Here is a 21395-nt window from a genome sequence, read left to right on the forward strand (position 1 = left end):
TTGCAAACCTGTTATGAAATGCACTTTTATTTATGTTTAGTTGTAAGCAGAGAGGTACATTTTGACCACATTCTGTTGGAAGCTTACATGTTACAAAGCTTCTGTGGTTTAGTGCAATAGTTTGTCCTAACCTTCTCATGAACACAGTCACTGTAATCAGTGTTACATTTACCACACTTGCAGCTCACAGCCACAGGGTAGGAGTAGTAGGGGATGGTGTGATGAGGACAGCCCGGAATCAGTGCTGTTTGATACAACATCTCTTTGTACGTGCACACATTCTGGGACAGAGCACTTTTGAGTAGCAGCTTCTTGCCATTGCTGTCCTACAAAGAAAAAAGAAATTCATTGTTTCACTGAAGCATACATGAGTGTCAGAAGACCTCCTTTGATGTTTTCTCAAATGTGCAGAAAGCAAAACTCTTTACACTTAGACTAGCTCTGATATTTTCAGCATACTTCTGTTCAGATCTGTAATTTTGAATCTGCATGTGACTGGGGCTCTCTACAGCCGTAGAGATGTTCACCTTGCTTATGTGGTTTTAACTGATCTGCTTGGCTCACAGCACTAACAGTGCTTTGTAATGCATATTGGCTACCTGCTGACCAAGGTGGAACTTAAAATGCTGTGTTCAACAGCGAAGCTCAAGCATAATGTTTGGCATGCCTACTTGTGAGATATTCTCCACAGCTAGCTGTCTTAACAGTAGTGGGAGTAGATGTTACCCAAGTTGTTTACATTAAATAAGAGTGACTAAATATAATCTTCTCACCTGTTCCATCCTGACCCCACAAACTGACTACAGAGGCTCTGCAGTGACAGCAGCAGTCAGTTCTGCGCTATGCCACTGATGTTATTATAAACTCTGTAGTTCCAAAGGCTCGGCATTTCTCATCCATACCTTTGCAAAAAGCTAACTTGAAAACATGATGATAGTGTGATTTTTCTGTATGTGACAAACACTATTACAATTGGATCATTTACACACAATTTTCCAGTGAGAACAGGCACTTGTTTTGCAGTGATGGCCATTATAGAAACAACTGCCTAAAAGAGAGTAACGCCTTGTACCCGAGTCATGCAAAATCCAGCGCAGATGGTGGTGTTGATGGCCAGGCAGTAGGCACATTCCCTTTTCTCCACATGGATTGTATACTCAGAAGGAGCACAAAGTGATGCTGTTTGACCGAAAGCCAGGCCAAAGAGGAGAGACATCACAAAGAAGGGACTCATGCTAGATGGGGAAAAAACAAAGCAAGCAAACCCTAAGTAAAATTAGATGTACCTTCCAGCCCTTTTCTCAGAATTTGACAAGAACAGTTATGATAGTCACAGACTAGACATAATCTTAACTTTTTTAGCTACAGCCTGACAACTTCTTTCCAATCTTAGACCTTTAATTGAAATAGTACTAACCACTAAACAGAAAAGAAGGGTAAACAGGCCATTAACAACATAAAACAAATTCATTTTTTCCCCACTAAAGCATATTACATGGAACTTTTCACTAATGAGTGACGAAATGCCGACACAGAAAAATAACAGGAGCTAAAGGATTTGAAAATGTGACATATGTGAGAGAACATGAGCTCTAGAATTAACCAGAGATGCTAGAATAATCTCACTGGTTTAAAAATAATTTTCTCAAGAAAGCATCTTATAAAATGTTCAAGAGAGAAAAAGAAACAGCTGTGCATATCAGGCATAACACTGTATTTTTTACTTTCCAGTTGGCTTAGAGGCATGATGAAATGGGAATACTGCCAAGAATTAAATAATAGATGCAAGCAAATTACAATAAAGAACATCAGCAAAGAGTTCAAATCAATGAATTCCCACTTTATCTGTCTGTTGTGCTGACCTCATTTCTCAGACCTACTAGGGGATCCCGAGAACAAAGCTTTGATTAGTTTCGAGACAATTCCAGGGTCTACTCTGTAGCCTCTGAACTACAAACTTCAAATGACAGTGTCTACAAACATATGGACATCACCCTCTAGTCTCTTCCAGCTGTCAGTTTCCCATAGCAAAAGTCATTCATTACACAGTCTGGTTTACCCTGTAGCTGCAACAATGCAAGTCTGGAAAGACCAACCTCTTGTCAGCTGAATTCTTCCCTATTACAGGAACCTGATTCTGCCTTGAGCTGGGAGAAGCAGTGACCCAGCACAAGCTCTCTGTGTGCTTTATACTCTCCAGCCTAATCTTACTGCTTATATAATTGCATCTGAATTGCTGCTTTCTTATCGCAAAGTCATCTATTGAAAATTCATACTGAACCACAAAGCAAATGTGATAGGAACAAATGTGTCCATAATATCCTAACCTGGAAACTGGAGCTGGAAATCTAATTATTTTAACAGTCATTCTCTCCTCAGGCTTTTAAACTAACCACTGCTTTAAAAAAGTTATTATTGATTAATTTAATCGCTACATAGGACAGCAACATCATGATAGGAAGGCTAGCATGGTGTCGTGGTTTAACCCCACCCCTGCCGGTGAGGGAGGAGGAAATGTTGGAGAGACAGCCTTGATGGTGTGTGAGCACTGTGCAGCAGCAGCCAAAACACTGGTGTGTTATCAACACCTTTCTAGCTACCAATACAGAGCACAGCACTAGGAGGGCCTGCTGTGGGGATAATTAACTCCATCTCAGCCAGACCCAATACACATGGAAATGGAGTCATCCTGAATCACATGATGAATTCTACACCTATGTTTTGCAAAAGTTTAATGAAGTCTGGTTCACTCTGTTTGCTTATTACCAGGCAGGCACAACTGAGAGATGCAGTGCTATACACATAAAGTGACATATCTCAAATCAAAGCAATTGCTCTACGGTATGGTTAGGTACAGCCTGACTTACCTACTCAAACAAAACACACTGAGAAATTATCTGGCCTTGAACCTACTGAGCAAATATTGAAGTAACAAGCAACGCACTCCGAAAGACTAATTGAAAAATTTTTAAGAAATTACTCCTTGTAGCACAATGAGAAGCAAAATATTGCACCACCACCAGTGAAACCGAGATGTCCACAGATGGGGGGGGGGGGAAACCTGGGAGGAACACCTGGGAGGAACAAAAGTAAGAAAGGGTCAACAAAGCCACCATCCTCTACTGCTTCATCAGTGTCCAGCCAGCCTTCTCACTATGCTTATTCACCACTGCTCTTTTAACACCTACCCTTTCAGTTAATCACCTAAATGCCATTTGGACTTTAATCTGATGTATGTCTTGTGCAGGTCAACCACATTCTTGATTTACGTAGCCATAAGAAATACAATAAAGTTTAGTTTGAGCTGGTAAACATGGTCACTTTGGGCTGTTGGAGGAGAGATCCAGTCAGTCCTGATTGGTGTTTAGCCAATTCCTGAGTAATATTGTCTCCTTTTCCTGTGGTTTTGGACTGCTGCACACAGCTTTGTGTCCTGGACTAATTCTCCAAGGGTTTTTTTGGGTAACATGATAGAGTTCTTGTTCTATTAGGACTAGCCAAATGCTTTCTGTTTTCATAGAGTTTTTAATTCTGGGTTAATTTCTACCATATAACTTCTCAGGAATTAAATATAGCTCTTTCTGGCTTAAGGACATGAGCAGAGTATTAATTGTTCTCTCAGTAACATCTGTCCACCTACACTTAGCAACAGAAGTATAACACTTATTTTGCTACTACTCCAGTATGTTATTTAACTCTATATTTTTCTGACATATTTTAAATGCAGTTAAACATACAGGCTATATGAGTATACACATACACACACCCGTGTGTAGATACTGTGTGTGTATATATATATACACACACACACACATTATATATATGCATACACATTACATATATATGTATGGATTTGGTGGTTAAAACTTTAATCACAGAAAAGAATGTTCATCTTGGAAAATCTTTAGAGTATTTCAAAGGAGACAATGATCCTGAAAGGAAAATGAACAACTCGTACAACTAAATCCTGGAGAGGACAAAAAGTGCCCAAAATAAGAATAAAAAATAGCATTCCTAAAGCAAGAATATCGCATGTAACCCTTGCATGCACAGCTGAAGTAGGTACAGCTGATTTTTTTCTCTAAAGATTTCACAGTGATTTACAAGCACAGCTTTAGGCAGTTGGAGCTATATGTGTATACACTGGTCCTGACAGGAAGACCCCCACATCCAGGTTTAAAGTGTCCTCAACATACACTGTAAGAACATAGGCAGAGGACAGATCAGAGTATGAAGACATATAACCTTTGCTGCTTCAAAGTGCTAATTTCTCTGATTTGAGAAAAATGGGCGTAACAGGGCGGGGAAGGGGGCAGGGAGGAATTCAGATTAGGGTAAAAAAGGATTAAGAATTTGCTTTAACAAGATTTAGGGAAATGTCTGCAAACATCAATAGCGAAGAAAAAAGAATTATAACAATGCTTGAAAGTCTGCCATAGTGAGTATGAGAAAGAGAATGCAACAATAAAAACTATAGCAATGAAAAAAAGGAAAACAAACAACAATCACTGTTAGAAGTAAGAAAATGTAGAAAACTCACATGGGAAACTGGAGACTAGGAAATAAACTTCTGTCAGGACAGAGGCCAGCAGTAATGTCAAGGGACATTACTAGATGAAGACAAGCTGTTGATGCAGAGTAAGCGCAACGTCTTCACTAAGTACATGTGCATTTGAAAATGTAGTGGCTGAACAACCAACATAAACATTTGCAACAAAAATTATTAAATAAATTGTATAAGGAATAAATATTTTTAAATCAACATCATTAGCTAGCTAATGCTAATTTCAACAAGTCTTGGAATACTGAAGAAATTTCAAAACATTAAAAAAAGGGCTAATACTATGCCAATATTTAAAAAGAGAATGTTGACCCAGGTAACTCTCAACCAGCTAGCCTGACATCTATCGCTGATAAATCAGGTAAAATAACAGAAAGTTGATACAGGATTTGAGCAATAAAGAATTAACGGATGAGAACATAATTAATGCCTGTCAAGATGGCGTTACATAAAATAGGTCATGCCACACAAACCCGATTTCATTCTTTGAGGTGATTACAAATTTTGTTGTTAAGGCAACTACGTAGATGCAATGTCCTTAGTTCCATCTGTCCAGAGCCCTACTGTTGTGAAGATTTAGAGCTATTAGGCAGAGTCCAATGTGGTGTATGCTGAATGTCAGGAATTACTAATCACTGGAGCAAGTAGTATAATTTCAGCAGTGCATTTATTCACTGCAACTTTTTTATCCAGCCTCTGAATACACTGCAGTGCATTGCAGAAATATCTGACCAAGTATGAAGAAAGAAAATTCATTTATCTGGAAGCACAGTTAATTAGTCCGAGCGGACCTTGAGACTAAGGTGCTCATACTCAGGTTAGCTCCACACCGATCTGGACACAGAATCTCTTAGCTACTACCTCTTCTTTGCTGGCATCATGTTAGCCTGCCCATCTGTCATAGATGCACTAAACATCACCAGAGTGATATACACATTCACATCTCTTCACTAATTTACACAAACTATTAAGCTGGTAGAAAAACTTTTCCTTGATTGTCCTTCTGTATATGATCACAGAGTTCGTTCACTATTGACTTCTCTGAACACTTGATGGGAGCAAGATCCCACTACCTACTGGGAGCAGCAAGACAAAAGGCTGTGGCAGGACAACAAAGTAAGTCCAGTGTGGCAATCTATGAGTGCCAAAGGCTTCTTTCATACAGTTTCCTAAAATCCATAGTTAAAAGTCTGATGCTTATGATCAATTTCTTTGGTTGCCCCCTTGCTGACCTGCAGACTATTCAGTGACAGAAATTTTCAATGTGCTTTTACAGCCATCAGCTTTGTAGCTGTGTTCTGCAACAGCCAGTTACACTGTTAATTATTTATCTTTAACCTTTCTGTTGACTAAACCAATCCATTCACTGACATCAGTTGTTTTACACTTTCATTAAGTGAAAGACAGTATGCTGATGTTCTACAAGAAGTGTTTTAAGTTATCTCTGTAAACAGAATTTAGTAATGATAAAATCATTGGGTTCATTACCCAGGAATCTCTGTAATGGGCTGGAGAAATTCAGTGCATCCCAGAAGCTTATGTATAGAAATAATTTAATAGGATTCTCTGTCACTGACCAACACCTAAGATAAAAGTAGGAACAATGAGAAGTTATCACACGTTATTCCTACTCACTCTTCCCCTGTTAGTAGTACAACACAATGAAAACTGTGATCTTACGAGCACATCAATTTTACAGAGCAGAGTAACTCCTGTTTCCACTGCACATAGCACTGTGGATATTAAAATAAAAACATGTCCATGCTTGCAAACAACAGAGAATTTGAAGCTGTGCTGATGAAAAACAGACAAAGCCAATCAGATTTCTAAGATTAGTATTCTGGTAGAGGAATTACTTCCAACCCCATCCTGTTGCAGACCTCCACTGATAAAGGGATATAAGATCCTAATATGCTGCCATAGGAACAAGTGTTTTGCCAGGTTTTGCATTTAAACAGACTGTGGCTGCTGAATTTTCAAAGCTTATCTGTCTATTGCAAGTCTCTCTGTAATAGCTTGAAACATAGCTCTCATATCTTAAATTTATAGATTCACAGACGCCTGCTCTTCTCTTCCTTACCTAGGATTAGCTGCAGCATTTCCTATCAACCACAGATTAAAACAGCAATTCTCTTTGTTGCATATCGTATGCTAATGATCTCCATTTATGGTCTGAAAATACTTCATAATCCTATTTGCTGTTTGGCTCATATGATGGACCACTTTGTATTTGGTTTCATTTCTTTGGAAAGTGCTAGATATTTCTGTTATTCTAAGATATACAATTGCTACACTGAGGACAAAATCTAAAAAACAAACAAACAACAACAAGCCAGAAGCCTTCTGCAATATTATCAAGGATGAATGACTATACCCACCCAATATCGTAACAATGCTAAGGGGTAAGTCACAGACACTTTTCAGTTTCTAAGGGTTGTAGTGTTCTCCTGATTTGACTGGCAATCTGATAAGTAGTCAGTAGGTAATCAGACAAGATCTTCACTGATGAAGATCTGGTATGGAGGCTTGACACTATGCATGTACAATTGACTTTTTTTTAGATCGGAATTTAAGCTAAATTATATATGCTCAGGAAGAACACTGGGGTATGTTTCTGTTTCTCCTTTTAGGCTTTGGGCATGCAGTCCTGTCAGACGCTGCTCTTACCCAACATGCATTCCTCTCTTAGGCAACCCCATATGCCCACCTGAAAAAGAAGAGTCTGCCACAGCTATGGCAGACTGTGAAGCCTGCCAAAGTGAATGCCTCCTAATGAGGAAGCCACTCTCAGATTCCGACTAAAAATTAAAGCGGCTGTAAGGAAGGAAAAGGGAAGACTGTTTTTCCTCATGAACCCTTCCCCCGTCAAGATACTCCTGGTAGAAGCAAGGCAAACTAAATTAAATACTTTGATATCTTGGGACAGGAAAGGTGGAAGGAATAACACTGTTATTCGTAGTGGGTTTTTTCTTGTTAGAGACATTTAACTCCTGTAGCAGTATTTTTTCTTAAATCCTTTTAGTTTAGAAATTTAAAGGAATATTATTGTTTTAGAAATAGTTGTGCTTTATAATAACTATCAATCACACATACCTGAGGATTTTTTTAATGTATCTTTTTAATCAAGATTTTAATATCTTCCTTACATATGCTTGGGGAATACTGTTTAAAGCAATCCTCCCAGTACAGTGTCCGATTCTGAAAAAGCAACTTTTTAAAGCCACTGTGAAGTAAGATCAGCAACTGCCGACATGTAACATTCCCCTTCCTCTTGTATTACCCAGTTAGTTTCAGTGGGGTGAGGTCAGCACTAGTGTGGGTATACTGACTAATCTCTAACCCCAGTGCAACTTCACTGGTTTCCATAGAGACATTCCCGTGTTTCACCCAGCCCTGCCGGGAGGTATTGGAGAGTCTGAACAAACACGCACATCCTCAGACATCGGATCTGTTACTCAGTACCACCTGCGAGTCTATATGCTCCTGCATTTGTCAGCTTGGGCGAGTCCTGAAAGTGTGATTTTCTTAAGATTTGTTGTTATTTTCCGCATTCTATCTTGCACTCTCTGCTCTTGCAGCTTTTACCAAAACAGATTTTTACAAACCATGTGGAAGTAACTATCAGTAGTGTCAAGTGACAATTACAATGTACCTGGAAGTGCTTGCATACTAACCCCCTACTGTAGTTTTAAATTCTGGCAGTGGTTACATTCTTCTTTTTTAAGTAAGATACAAAATGTGGGTTTTCTCAAGTTCTCAAAATCACCTTGTGGTCTGACTTGTAATACCTGTAATATTGTATCAAGTTTTCTCACAATTCTAGAGTATTCCTTTTCATGACATAAAAACCACTGTTGCCACAATATGCTGTGCATTTAACAACAAAGAAAACAGACCAAAGAGATATTTTTTTGGACCACTTGCTGGGGGAAGGCCTTTCTTTATACCGTGCTACCACAAGGTGTGACCCTCTTGCTGAATCTCTCAGTATTATCCAGTATAGAAGTTAAATGTAAGTACTGTGTAGTAAGAGGGGTTGGAACGTTCATTTAAAAAATTCAACTTTTGAGTAAAGCCCTAACACTCCCTACTAATGAAATAACAAGCTAACAGTTTTGAAATTTCCTGTGCTTAATAAAGCCATGATGGACAAATGATAGTGACTTGACATTTGAATATTTTATGAGATCCAAGACAAGCATTAGAATAGGTAAATGCTCATTATTTGTCTTCTCAGACTTAGAACTGAATTTTCAATTCAAGTTTGTAGACTTTCCCCTCTTATGCCTTTGTTTTAGGCTGCCGTAACAAACAGGTATAGCAAAAAGTTATTACTTATCATACACAAAAAATAATTCTCAATTAAAATCAAGTAGCTGGACCAGAAATTTGAGATCAGGCATTAAACATATGGCCAAGATAAGTATTTAAATGGAATCAGCGCTGTTTTTTTTTTTTATTTTAATACATACATTTTACAATCTATAGACCCAGGGCTATAGACTCAGTTATCCAGTAAGTAAATTCTAATATTCTTTCTAAAAATATATCCAAATGGATAGGGTTTCTATTTAAATATCTCTTTAGTCAGAAGTCTACTTTAGGTATTTAAGCCTTCTCATCAAAACCCAGGATGTATAGAGAAATTAAATAGAACATTTACTTTAAAAGAAAACACAAAGACAAAAATGTTTTAATTCTAAATTCTAGTTTCAGTTGCTAATCCCACCAGACTTGCAGATCTTGAGGTTGTCAGGGATGAGGCTAAAAGCTCAAGATGAGTAAGGTCTGATTTGACAACCACTGGAAATACTGAAAAGAAACGTCATAATTCAATATCCTATTATTTGTTCCCAAGGCAATTCAGAAAAAGAGGAAAAAGCAGATTAAACAAATAAACCCGCTGCTGAACAAGAAAAGTGAGACAATATAATGAATGGAATTCAACCTATGCATTTTCTAATCCTCTTCTCTTGTTGTTACCTTATGGCAAAGTACTTTTTGCTCAGGCCAAAGATTATGTATTTCTTGTAAAAGAGACCATACAAAGACACAGAGCGGATCTGGAAAAACAATAGCAACAAGTTTTATAGCATCCCGTTTTTCAGCTAAAGTCAATCAAACCAAGGTGCAAAATGCAGCTACCAGCTGGAATACAAAAGGATCAGAATGAATAGAAGCATGTCACATCTGGCACGTTGCATGTAACACCATTCACTACACTAAGAAGTCTTCAGATATCACAAGGCTCAAGCTGGTTGTCACTCTGCCACCTCCATTTTTATCATTTAAAAGAGTTGTGAGTCAAACAACATCAGAAATGCTGAAACCAAGCAATCAAGTTTTCACAACCATATCAGTAAACGTCCTTGAAGCTCTGACTCCAAATCATACAACCCAGGCTTCAGGCAGGTGTCACTACACATGACAGCAGCATTTCCTTGAATTGCTGGGGCCAGACCTGTTTGTCTTAGTTGAAGCCACAGTACAGATGAAGAGCTGTATCAAGAAATTGATGACGATATAAATGTTTGAAGGACTAGGACATACCGTTCTGTGAATGGGGTGGGTGAAGAGGTAAGAGCAGGAAAGTGACAGGATCTGCCTTAGAAAAAAAGGAAAAATATTTAAAGTACTAGAGAAAAATACAAGTGCACACATGGTAAATAAGGATGACAGGAAAAAAGAAAGCAGATGTGGTAGGCCAGAGTATTGCTTACCCTCCTTGAAGAAGTATTTGACAGAAAAGGAACTGGAGAACTGTTAGCAATATTATTAAGCAAAGTAGTAATATATACCAACATTTCCAAATGCTTGCTTTAAGTTAAGATAACCTGATATTGACAGACTGACTTCCTGTTGGAAGCTGCAGGTCCTCAGCTGCACCATTGAAAGAAGTAATAAATCAGTATCTGTCTGCACAGTCGTTATCAATTATATTCTTGCTTGGAAGAGATATTATACCTCCGACACTGAAGGCCACATCTTCCTTGTAATCAATCCTCATATTGATTAGTAAAGACCCAGAGTGAAAAGAAATGTGACAAATATATCATGTATATGTATTTCACTGGAAATAACATTGAAAAAAGGAAATATTCTGTTTGATAACTTGTTAGCTACATTTATTGCCACAGGTCAATATAAATTTTAAAACCTTGTGAAAAAGGCATTTAGAAGTAAGCTTACCTTGCTGATACTTTTAAATAAAGCATGTTTATATAAATATATATGTGTGTGTGTATATGTAACTTTACTTGTAGTAAATGGGACTAGCCAGTAACAAATACAATGGCTAATGTCAGAATATAGCCTTTAAAATTTCAATAAAATTCCACAGATAAAAACATCAATATTCACTACTATGAATAGCTGCTAACTGGTAGCTTTCAATTTTTACTTTTTTGAATTGTGTGCTACCTGAAGGATTCACAAGCCAAAGCATATGCATTTATTAATTTTCATTTGCTCTTCTGATGCAAACTGGATTAATGCCTAACATAAAGTTGTTTATGTTTTTAGTTTTATATACAGTCCATTCACAGAAACAGGCACAGTATGAGGCAAATATGATTTTACATCCTTCCTAGCTGATTACCTTTCCTGTAAGCTTTCTATAGTAGTACTAACAGTATTTTTGTAATTTTGCAAATGATTTATATGATACACCACGTGGCACACTCATGATACCAAGAGGACTATATGATGTACCATGGATTCACAACCCTGCCACAACAGTACTGGAAAATAATGAGGTCCCAACTGATTACTTACCATTTGACTCTAGATGTGGGCAGTACAGACTTGAATTTTTACCTGTTCAAGTGGAAAGACTTTTCTCCACCTTCAAGACATTTTAATTACTACAAGACTCACTGTGACACGCAGAAACTCTTTCAATAGTTAATTAGCATTTCTAATTCTTACTGCTTAAGGTTCTTGTCATTTCTTCTACAATGTCAGATACTGTACCTATACCACTATACTGGAAATCATGTTTGGTAGACACCAAGAAAAAACATTTATTTTTCATGTAAAGTCTCAATGAACAATCATTTAAATCCTATTTTTTATAGTAAGGCATTCAAATATCACATATTCTGGAATTAGCAAAGCTATGAATGTGGGTAGGCTAGGCTTGATGTGGATTTTTAATCTTAACTTCAAGATTGCAAAATTATAGTTCATGGATCTGTATGTAAGCCATAGCTGAGAAGACTAGATAGTAGAAGTCTCATTATGGTCAGAAACAACTGGAATTTTTATTTTTGATTGCTCAGTAACTGGGCCTGGGAGTCGAGTCTACATATCTGCTGAAGATATCAACAGCAGCAACAGTCAAAATTAGAAATACGGCAACTTGAACTGAAGTAACAAACCTTGGCAAGTATTTAGATCTTGTATAAAACACCACCCCCTATTAAATTAAATGACAAACTGCACATATATGTTACGCTTCTGGTGACTGCATTTTCTTCTCCCTGCAAAGTAGCTGAGGAGATATTAGTAAGTAACATCCCAAACTGAAATGAAGAATAACTGACTTAGCACGATTATTTCACGCTACTTACAGTAAAATAATCTGTCTTGGAAGAACAGACATCTGAAATTTGTGTGTTATAAGAAGCTTCTCTGTTCTGCATTTGGTCTAATTTACACTATTTAAGCAGATATAAAACCTCAATATTCTGCAAACATATGAAATAGCTTTCCAGCAAGAAAAGTCATTCTAACTTCTCAGAAAATTTGCTTGCATAACAGATTCCATTTCCAGATATGGATGAAAAAAACATATATTCTTTTCAGATCTTTGGAGAATATTTGTCAGTTACATACAATAACAAAATCATTATTATCACTGCTCAACCAATAAGGCATAAGGAACCTAAACTACTAGCCTATACATAAAATTACTACACAAAAAGATGAAATACATATGTTTTGCTACCCACTTCAGCTGAATTCAGGATTTTGGTTTTTCATAGTATTTTAAGATGTACCTGTAGTTTTCTTGTTATCTCTAGGCTCCGAAGCAGGTTGTTGTTTTTGGGAAACCAAGATTAATCAAGGATTAACACAGAAATATACGTTGTTCTAAACTACTCTTACACTTATGTGGTGGAAGCTGTTAGTCCTTAGGAAGGGTGCCTGGTGATTTAAATCTGTGTTCTAACACATAAAGCAACAGCATTTGGTCCCATACTTCCTGTTTCAGATAAACAATTTAATGACATCTTAACATTGTTTTTACAGTCTTAAGACGTGTGCATATGTTATTCCTTACCAAGCTGAAATCTTTTTAAACTGATGTAATTCTATTGAAAATTCAATTTTAAAAATTTCAAAACTGTTTTAACATTTCAAATAGTAGCTACTCAAAAAAAACCAGTCTAAAAAGACAGTTCTAATAACACTTAAAATGAACGAAAAAGCAAGATGACTTCAGGTAAAAGTCCATGCATTTCAACAGCTTTGGTATTTCTTTCAATAAATACTATCCTTTTGTGAATAATGTATTAAGAAAAAGAGAGTAAATTTAAAAGAACAAAACCGAATTTCTTTAGAAATAGTGGGTTTAATGCCAGACTTTTTTTTCTTTTTGAAACTGCTTTCTATGTAGTTACACTTATTTCAAAATTTTAGAATGGGCTAATTTGTCTCCTGACTTCTTATAGCATAGGGGATGAAATGTAGCAAATGCTCTACAGGTAGATGTGGTTATGTATCTATAAAGTTTATGTATAGAAAGAAAATTAATGTAGTATTAAACATACTGAGTATGACAGAAAAATGCAACAATGTACTAACTCTGAAAGAATACTACTAGTGTGGTTGTACTAACCAAATAATGCTAGGGCACTAGTCATTTTTTCATTTTAAGTGAAGAGCTTTTCAACTTCTTTAATTTTTCTTTTCCTGTCCATTTTAGAAACTGCAGTCCATCCGGCCTCGCGCATTTTTCTCATGGTTGTTAGTTTTAGTACAGAGCCTGGAGTTTTCAGGTTTGATGAAGTTGGTTTCTAAAAAGAAAAATAAAGCCATCCATCAATTTCTACAACCAATTTGATTAACTGTTTGTTCTGATCTGAAGAAAAGCTAAGGTACCTTTTTTGGTGTCATGGCATATAATTGTGAAGCTTGAGGATAATCTTTGTACAATCTTTTAAACATTTCTTCCTCTGAGACTATGCTCTTAAATTAAAAATAAAAAGTTACTTAATCACACCATATTAAAAATATATATTTTCTTTCCCCCTAGGAATATTAGAGTATGGAAAAAAAAAAAAAAAAGTTAAGATGTAACTATGAAGCCTCAACAGTTCAATAAAAACAATGTGAAAAATCATTATAAAAATATATATTTTTGTATAGCGGTCCTCTGTTTGTCATATGGTTACTAATTATGTACATATAAATAGAATTCCAGAAAGAACTAATGAAATAAAAATATATACATAAATATTGTCTTGGATACAGAACCCCATGGTTTATATACATTCTTAGATATAGCAGTGTGCATAAAGAACTGTTAAGTACACAATTTGTCCTCTGATTTTTACCAGGAGGTCACTGTGTTCAGAGCTATCTGACTGAGCATCTAGCTGTAGAAGCACTTTTTGCTTTTTCCTCATGCACTGTTCTGAATGCAGATTTGTGCTTTCACTTTGCAGTTTATGTATTGGAGGAGTCTTTATAATGTATGTCTGGGAAAGAAAAAGATAGCATTTAAAATTATATTTTCAGTGGTAATTATAGAATCTAAAACCAAATTCATAACCCACTTTACAGACTGAGTATCCAGGAAGACACTACAGAGATGCTGTGAAACAATTTGCTTCACATTTTGGATGGAAAGATAAGACCCAAACAAAGAAAAAAAAAAAAAAAACCCAAACTTTTTTTTGTTGCCAAACAAGGAGAATGAACAGGAAGCTGTGGAAGAACTGAGTTTTATGGCACACTATATCTAACTTCTTCATGCTTATCTGCAGAAATTCAGGTTATTCTGAACTGTAGTCACTACATGCAGACTATAACCAACATTTAATAAAACGCAAACAAAACTGCAGGAAAAAGCTTTCAGAAAGACATTGACAGTGATATCAAGAACAAGATTGTTTTTACTTAAATAGTTCTTTCACGAGAAGTTAAACTTCTCAGAAACACTGCAATGGAACAATGCAATCCTTTTTTAGAAAGGATAACATAAAAATGGTAGTTGTTTCTATTGTTAAGATATAAACATCACATGTGAGCTTCTGACAGGCTAGAAGCATAAGGTTTTACAGTTATGATGAAGCAGCCAGGAATACTGCGATAATTTTTGCAGCTACACAAGATATTTTCTGTTCCACAGAGAAAAATGTGCCTTTACAAACAGACAACACTTTTAAGACTAAGTAAAAGAATTCTAAAGACATCAGTAAATTCAGTCCCCCTAGGACAGGAATTGTTACTGATCAGTAACAGCCAAATTAAGTAACTGAGCAAGAAAAATGACACAGTGGGAGCTCTTACACAAGCTGCTTTCTAATATTGCTGTGGACTACTTTTTTTTTTTGTGGCTATCTACCTTTTAAATCCCTGCTTATCGCAACAAAAAATAAATAAGCATCTACAGAGAAGTAAGAAATAGAGTCATAAAAATAAACCAAGAACAATTCACTATTATGAGTTACAAACCTTTAATGACGGACTACCCAAGGGACTTTTTGCAGATACCAAAGGAGGCATTTTTTTCTTTTCCATCATGTTGACTTTTATAGGAATATCATTTGGAGACTTTTTATTTTTTACATTAATAGATTCACAGTCTAGATCTAAATGAGGTTTAGGAGTCTCAGACAAAAGAGTTTGTATTTTCCAGAATTAAAAAAAGGTTTAAATTAAAAGCATTTCAATGTCTTTTTTCAAGTTTACATAATTTATCATGGAGCTTCAATTAGATTGCATATGTATAAATATTAACAAATTCTAAAAATAATTAATGATAAGGTTAAAGCTACCTTGTGCTTCTTTTCATTTTCAGGAGCCATATTTTGGGGGGGGTTCTTTTGCAAGATTCTCCTAAAAAGAGTTATGTGATAGGAAGTAAATATTTTATTTGAATTCAGCTGAGAATCTTCTTGGTGTAATTACAGAACACAGTCCACAATCATACTCTGTTACAAAGTTCACACAAATATATGACTCAGATTTAGTCAAACTGCAACATTCAAAAGACATTACTTTTGTATTTGCAGTTTCATTTCTCTTCTCCCATCTGTGCTAAGGAACCTACATACTATCCCTTTTTAATGAGAAAACAGGATACAATTTTTATCACAGCTGTATTTAAAAGAGAAAGAACTCTATTTTCTAGTTGTTATTTCATGCAAGAAACTAGAAGCATTCTTGTTTATTGAAGTAAATGTTCCTTTGCTGTCTTCTGTTTTGCATTTCTGTTGCCAGCTGAAAAATACTATAAAGCGACCACGAAATCACAGAACGGGTAAGGTTAGAATGGACCTCTGGAGATCATCTAGTCTAACACCCCTGTTCACAGCAGAGTGAACTACAGTATGTTGATCAGGACTGTGTCCAACAGGGTTTTGAATGTCTCCAAGCATGGAGACTCCACAACCTCTTTGGGCAACCTGTTCCTGGGTTTTATCTCCCTTAGAGTAATAAGGGTTTTTTCTTGTGTTTGAATGCTATTTCTTGTACTTTGTTTTGTTCCCATTGTCTCGTCCTTTCACTGGATACCACTGAGAAAGTCTTGATCCATCTTTTTTACTCCCTGCTATCAGGTATTTATATACAGTGATAATACGCCCCTGAGCTTTCCCTTCTTGAGGCTAAACTACCCCAGCTCTCTCAGTTCCTCTTTTCTGTCAGATGCTACAATCCTTTAATGATCTTGGCCTTCTGCTGCATTTGCTCCAGTATGCCCTTGTCTGTCTTCTACTGGGCAGCCCAGCATTATTTTAATAATACTCAAAATGTCGTCTCACCAGTGCTGAGTATAGGAAAAGGATCAGGTCCCTCAACCTGCTGGCAACACTCTTCCTAATGCAGCCTAAGACACTGAGTGCACTTCTGGCTCATGTTCAACTGGCTGTTCACCAGAACTCCAGGGCTCTTCCTGCAAAGCTGCTTTCAATCCTGTCAACAAATAACCTGTACTGGTTCTAAAAGTTATTGCTTCCCCAGTGCAGGACTTCACATTTCGCTCTGTTAAACCTGATGGGATTCCTGTTCACCCATGTCTCCAGCCTGTTCAGTTCCCTCTGAAAGACAGCATAACGACCTGCTGTATCAACCATTTCTCCCAACTCTGTATCATCTGCTGAGGCTGCACTCTGTCCCATCATGTATGTCATTAATGAAGATGTTAAACAGTATTGGACCCAGAATCAACGCCAGGCGTACATCACTAGTGACTGGCCTCTGGTGGGACTTCGTGCCACACTAATTGCAAACCATAAGCCCAGCAGTTCAAACTAGCCCAGCTAGTTTTCAATTTACTTTACTGTCCACTCACCTAGCCCTTATTTTATCAGTTTGCCTAGAAGGCTGTTACAAGAGACAGTGTTGAAGCCTTAATAAGGCTGAGATAAACAACATCCAGTGTTCTCCCCTCATCTGCCAAGTCAGTCGTACAAGGCAATCAGGTTGGTTAAGCACAATTGCCCCTTCATGTAAGTCTATGCTGACTACTTGAAATCACCTTCTTGTCCTTCATATGTTTGGAAATGGTTTCCGCGATTATTTGTTCCATCACCTTTCCAGGGACTGAGGTGAGGCTGACTAGCCTACGTTTCATCAGATCCTCCTTCTTGTCCTTCTTGAAGTTAAGTGTGACATTTGCTTTCTTCAAGTCCTCAGGAACCCCTGCCAGTCACCATGACCTTTCGAAGATAATCAAGAGTGGCCTTGCAATGATACTGGCCACCTCCCTCAGTCCTTGTGTGTGTATCCCATCAGATCCCATGGACTACATACATCCAGGTTGTTTAAAGATCCCTAACCTGATCCTCCTCTACCAAGGGTAAGTCTTCCTTTCTCCACACTTTCCATTGAAAAACAGCCTTTTCCTTGTCCTTTGTCATCAGAACTCCTGCCACATTCAGCAGCAGGTCCTGTAGAAGCCTTTCTTGTTGCCCTTCACTTCTCTTGTCAGTTTTACCTCCAGACTGGCTTTGGCTTTCCTGACATCATCCCTGCAAGCTTGGACAGTTCTTCATAGTGTTTCAATTTCTCCCTGCTTCCCTCGTACTTACCAACTAAGGAGTAATGCAAAACATTCACTACCACCAGAAATGAGACATAATGACTTCAGAGAGCATCAAGCTCTTGAAATCAGATAGCAAGTGAGAGCAAGACCTAGAATCAAAAGTGCACTTCACAGCTGTCATTATTGTAGTGCATAAGGCCAAGCCAAGCATGTCACCTGTACTGCTACATTTAATAAAAAAAAAAAAAAAACAAACCTTCTCTTCAATTTCTGCTTTAAGTTGTTCCTTAAGGGATGATAGTTCGCTTTTCAAACATGACAGCTCACTTTCCTAAAAACAATTAGATAAAGGATAGGGTTAACTATGCTTAACCTGGAAAAAAGAAAACGGTCCAAAATGAGACACTAATTAATAAGGTTATTCATTATAAACAAAATAAAATTCCGTTTGTTCAGTTGAGCTAACTTATCCATAAAGTTAGCATGCTGAGCGGTATCTACAATTCATTTTCAGAATGATTCAATCACTAGAATACAGATGATCAAAGAAGCAGTTACCAAATTAAAAAAAACAAAACCAAAACATGTAGACTTGAGTCACTCCTCCTTCTGTTAAAAAATCTAATTGAAAAAAAGCTCTGTGAAGAAATATTCTGTGAAGGCAAATGTCAGAAAAATACTGCATTTTAAGGAGATGCTGTAGAACTACACTTTTCTGAAAGTCTCAAGGGGATTTTGGCTCTCAGAAAATGTTTCTCAAAGCTAAGCTTCCCAGAAAGGTGCTGGGGGTGGGGGGGAAGCGGGGGGGGGGGGGGGGGGGGGCGGGGAGAAGAAAAAAAAAAAAAAAGGCAATGCAACTCTAAACTTAAGTTTTGTTTTAGCCTGTTTTAAAAAGAGCTGAAGTACTACTACGAAACAGGTACTTGACCAGAACTGTTCAAGGTAAGAACTTAAAACTCTTGTGAGAACAGGGCAGTGGGGGGTGGAATCCAACTATTTAATACAAAAGTTTCTTATTCAGACAGTGAGGTTAGAACATGATGCACCATCAGAAAGAGTAGACAGAAAAGGACAGCTACTCCAATTTATTTTTAGAAACATCTGGGTTTTTTTAATGCACATAATAAAATCTGTAAGAAAGTAACAGTAAACAGAAATTAGTGGGTTGATCTTTACTGTTCAGTCCCACTACAGCAGACACTTAACCCCCCCAAGTGTTAAATAGGAAGAAGTCTAATATATTTGTAATTATATTACACTTTAAGGACAGCAGCCTTGTAAGAGGCCCTGGATTCAACCCCCAGCATCTCCACCAAAAAGACTGTGATGGGTTGACCCTGGCTGGTTGCCAGGTGCCCACCAAAGCCGTTCTATCACTCCCCCTCCTCAGCTGGACAGGGGAGAGAAAATATAACAAAGACCTTGTGGGTCGAGATAAGGGCAGGAGAGAGATCACTCACCACTTACCGTCACAGGCAAAACAGACTCAACTTGGGGAAAATTAACTCACTTTATTACAAATCAACGAGAGCAGAGTAATGAGAAATAAAACCAAATCTCAGAACACCTTCCCTCCACCCCTCCCTTCTTACCGGGCACAACTTCACTCCCCACTTCTCTACCAACCCCCCCCAGCGGCACAGGGGGACGGGGAATGGCGTTTACGGTCAGTTCATCACACGTTGTTTTCTGCCGCTTCATCCTCCTCAGGGAGAGGACTCATCACACTCTTCCCTGCTCCAGCGTGGGGTCCCACCCACGGGAGACAGTCCTCCACGAACTTCTCCAACGTGGGCCCTTCCCACGGGCTGCAGTTCTTCACGAACTGCTCCAGCATGGGTCCTTTCCACGGTGTGCAGTCCTTCAGGAGCACACTGCTCCAGCGTGGGTCCCCCACGGGGTCACAAGTCCTGCCAGAAAACCTGCTCCGTGGGCTCCTCTCTCCACAGATCCGCAGGTCCTGCCAGGAGCCTGCTCCAGCGCGGGCTTCCCACGGGGTCACAGCCTCCTTCGGGAACCCACCTGCTCCGGCGTGGGGTCCTCCACGGGCTGCAGGTGGATATCTGCTCCACCGTGGACCTCCATGGACTGCAGGGGGACAGCCTGCCTCACCATGGTCTTCACCACGGGCTGCAGGGTAATCTCTGCTCCGGTGCCTGGAGCATCTCCTCCCCCTCCTTCTTCACTGACCTTGGTGTCCGCAGGGTTGTTTCTCTTACATGTTCTCACTCCTCTCTCCGGCTGCCGAATACCCCCTGTCCTAACTTTTTTTCCTTCTTAAAAAAGTTATCACAGAGGCGTTACCACTATCACTGACTGGCTCGGCCTTGGCCGGCGGCGGGTCCGTCTTAGAGCCAGCTGGTATTGGCTCTCTCTCGAACACAGGGGAAGCTTCCAGCAACTTCTTACAGAAGCCACCCCTGTAACCTCCCCCGCTACCAAAACCTTGCCACACAAAACCAATACACCCTCCATTTAATTATTTAGTGCTGAAGAGTATGACTTACCAATGATCTTTTTGATGATAACTGCTCTTGCTCTTTTATTTTATAAAGTTTTAACTCTGCATCTTTTTCTTCAACCATTTTATCATATTCATGCTGTGTAAAAAAAAACAAAACAAAAAACTCAAAACATTTGACTAAATATTATAATTATATATCTACCTAGTCTTAAAAAATTATTCTTTTTTTTTCAAATAAGGTTCTTCTGAAGATTCTTCAGAAAGCACTATGAACAAACATTGATGCTTCAGCAGAAACTATAAAACAGAAAATGCACAAGCAGTATTATTTTGTGGGCTGACAGAGAATGCTTTATCTCTAGGCAGCAGTATGTGTTCCAGCACATAAAAGCTTGCCATATTTTTATTAATGGTATCTGCTAAATATACTACAAAACAGAGTAATAAGGAATGTTAATTAAAATATGTTAAGTTAAACTGCTGAAGGTCACTAAGTAATCTCTTCATAAAAAGAGGCCCAAACTGATACTGAAGAACAGTGCTTTAGGATGGTATCAAAGGAAGCCTGAATATAAAATCCTAGAAATTTAGAAAAATGGAAGTTATCTGCCAGTAAGCAGGTTTTCAAAATCTGAAGATGGATTTATTTTTAGATTATAAGAAGTCAAGCATGTGTTCAACTTCATTTTCCTAGACTCGGGTCTTTATTATGAAGTTTCACTTTCTAATTAATAATATTCTGGTTTTGAAAGTTTTTTACTTAACGTAGTATCACACATTGCAAATCACAGAAATCAGTAAAATCTTTTACCTTGTGTTTTTCCATAAGTGCCACCATTTCAGTTATCTTGTGTTGACATCGGGTATCAGTTTCTCTCTGTGCTATTGTTGCTTCATCAGCAAGCAACCTCGTCTTTTCTAACTGTTAGTAACAAGTTTCATTTAATTCATGAACAATTAACAACAATATATTTAAGAAAAAAAACTTAGTTTCATTTCTTCTCATCCCTGTGGGTGCATATATAGTGTGTATATAGTCTCATTTAGTGTAGGCCTCATTTGCTTTTAAGATGCTTTTCAAATCCTACATCTTTTATACATATTGTTAAAATAGGCAAATAAACCTAGATTAAAAGTAAATCTATTCTTCCATG

The 21395-nt window shown here is 37.8% G+C and overlaps 2 protein-coding genes and 1 long non-coding RNA gene across 8 annotated transcripts in view; 1 reads left to right on the top strand and 2 right to left on the bottom strand.

Moving 5' to 3' along the window:
- Positions 1–13796, bottom strand: TSHB (thyroid stimulating hormone subunit beta). 5 transcript variants are annotated; one of them, XM_029999863.2, is made up of 4 exons: positions 13404–13454; positions 10112–10162; positions 1073–1235; positions 1–326 (listed from the first exon to the last, which is right to left on the bottom strand). In XM_029999863.2, the coding sequence occupies exons 3-4, from the start codon at positions 1232–1234 to the stop codon at positions 84–86; spliced, it is 405 nt and encodes a 134-aa protein (XP_029855723.1). In that variant the 5' UTR covers position 1235; positions 10112–10162; positions 13404–13454; the 3' UTR covers positions 1–83. The 5 variants fall into 5 exon arrangements, with proteins under 5 accessions (XP_029855723.1, XP_029855722.1, XP_040975713.1 ...); XM_029999862.2 differs by lacking the exon at positions 10112–10162 and having other exon boundaries at positions 13404–13796; XM_041119779.1 differs by lacking the exon at positions 13404–13454 and having other exon boundaries at positions 10112–13140.
- LOC115334937 overlaps positions 1–21395 on the top strand; it is a 32032-nt gene that overhangs the window by 6022 nt on the left and 4615 nt on the right. The window contains exons 3-4 of one of the 2 annotated variants that reach the window (XR_005931314.1): positions 17422–17591; positions 18659–18719. This is a non-coding gene — a long non-coding RNA (uncharacterized LOC115334937). Of the gene's footprint in view, positions 1–5580; positions 5678–7191; positions 7909–17421; positions 17592–18658; positions 18720–21395 lie in introns of those variants that run through there. The other variant, XR_003921306.2, reaches the window with a different exon arrangement.
- The window catches only part of SYCP1 (synaptonemal complex protein 1), a 27852-nt gene continuing 19894 nt past the window's right edge, over positions 13438–21395 (bottom strand). The window contains 9 exon segments of the mRNA XM_041119780.1: positions 13438–13581; positions 13667–13753; positions 14122–14265; positions 15245–15425; positions 15569–15609; positions 15611–15628; positions 18034–18108; positions 20285–20377; positions 21053–21163. Coding sequence (XP_040975714.1) covers positions 13438–13581; positions 13667–13753; positions 14122–14265; positions 15245–15425; positions 15569–15609; positions 15611–15628; positions 18034–18108; positions 20285–20377; positions 21053–21163 — 894 coding nt within the window.

This window comes from Aquila chrysaetos, chromosome 24, assembly GCF_900496995.4.
Source record: "Aquila chrysaetos chrysaetos chromosome 24, bAquChr1.4, whole genome shotgun sequence".
Classification (NCBI taxonomy): Eukaryota; Metazoa; Chordata; class Aves; order Accipitriformes; family Accipitridae; genus Aquila; species Aquila chrysaetos.

Excerpts from the sequence above, each read along its gene's own strand:
- TSHB (XM_029999860.2), bottom strand. The coding sequence starts at position 2,368 with ATGACTGTTAAAATAATTAGATTTCCAGCTCCAGTTTCCAGGTTAGGA. Across the intron at positions 1,236-2,096 it reads AAGAATTCAGCTGACAAGAG|CATGAGTCCCTTCTTTGTGA; the intron begins GTTGGTCTTTCC and ends TTCCCCATCTAG. Across the intron at positions 327-1,072 it reads CTGGATTTTGCATGACTCGG|GACAGCAATGGCAAGAAGCT; the intron begins GTACAAGGCGTT and ends TTTTCTTTGTAG.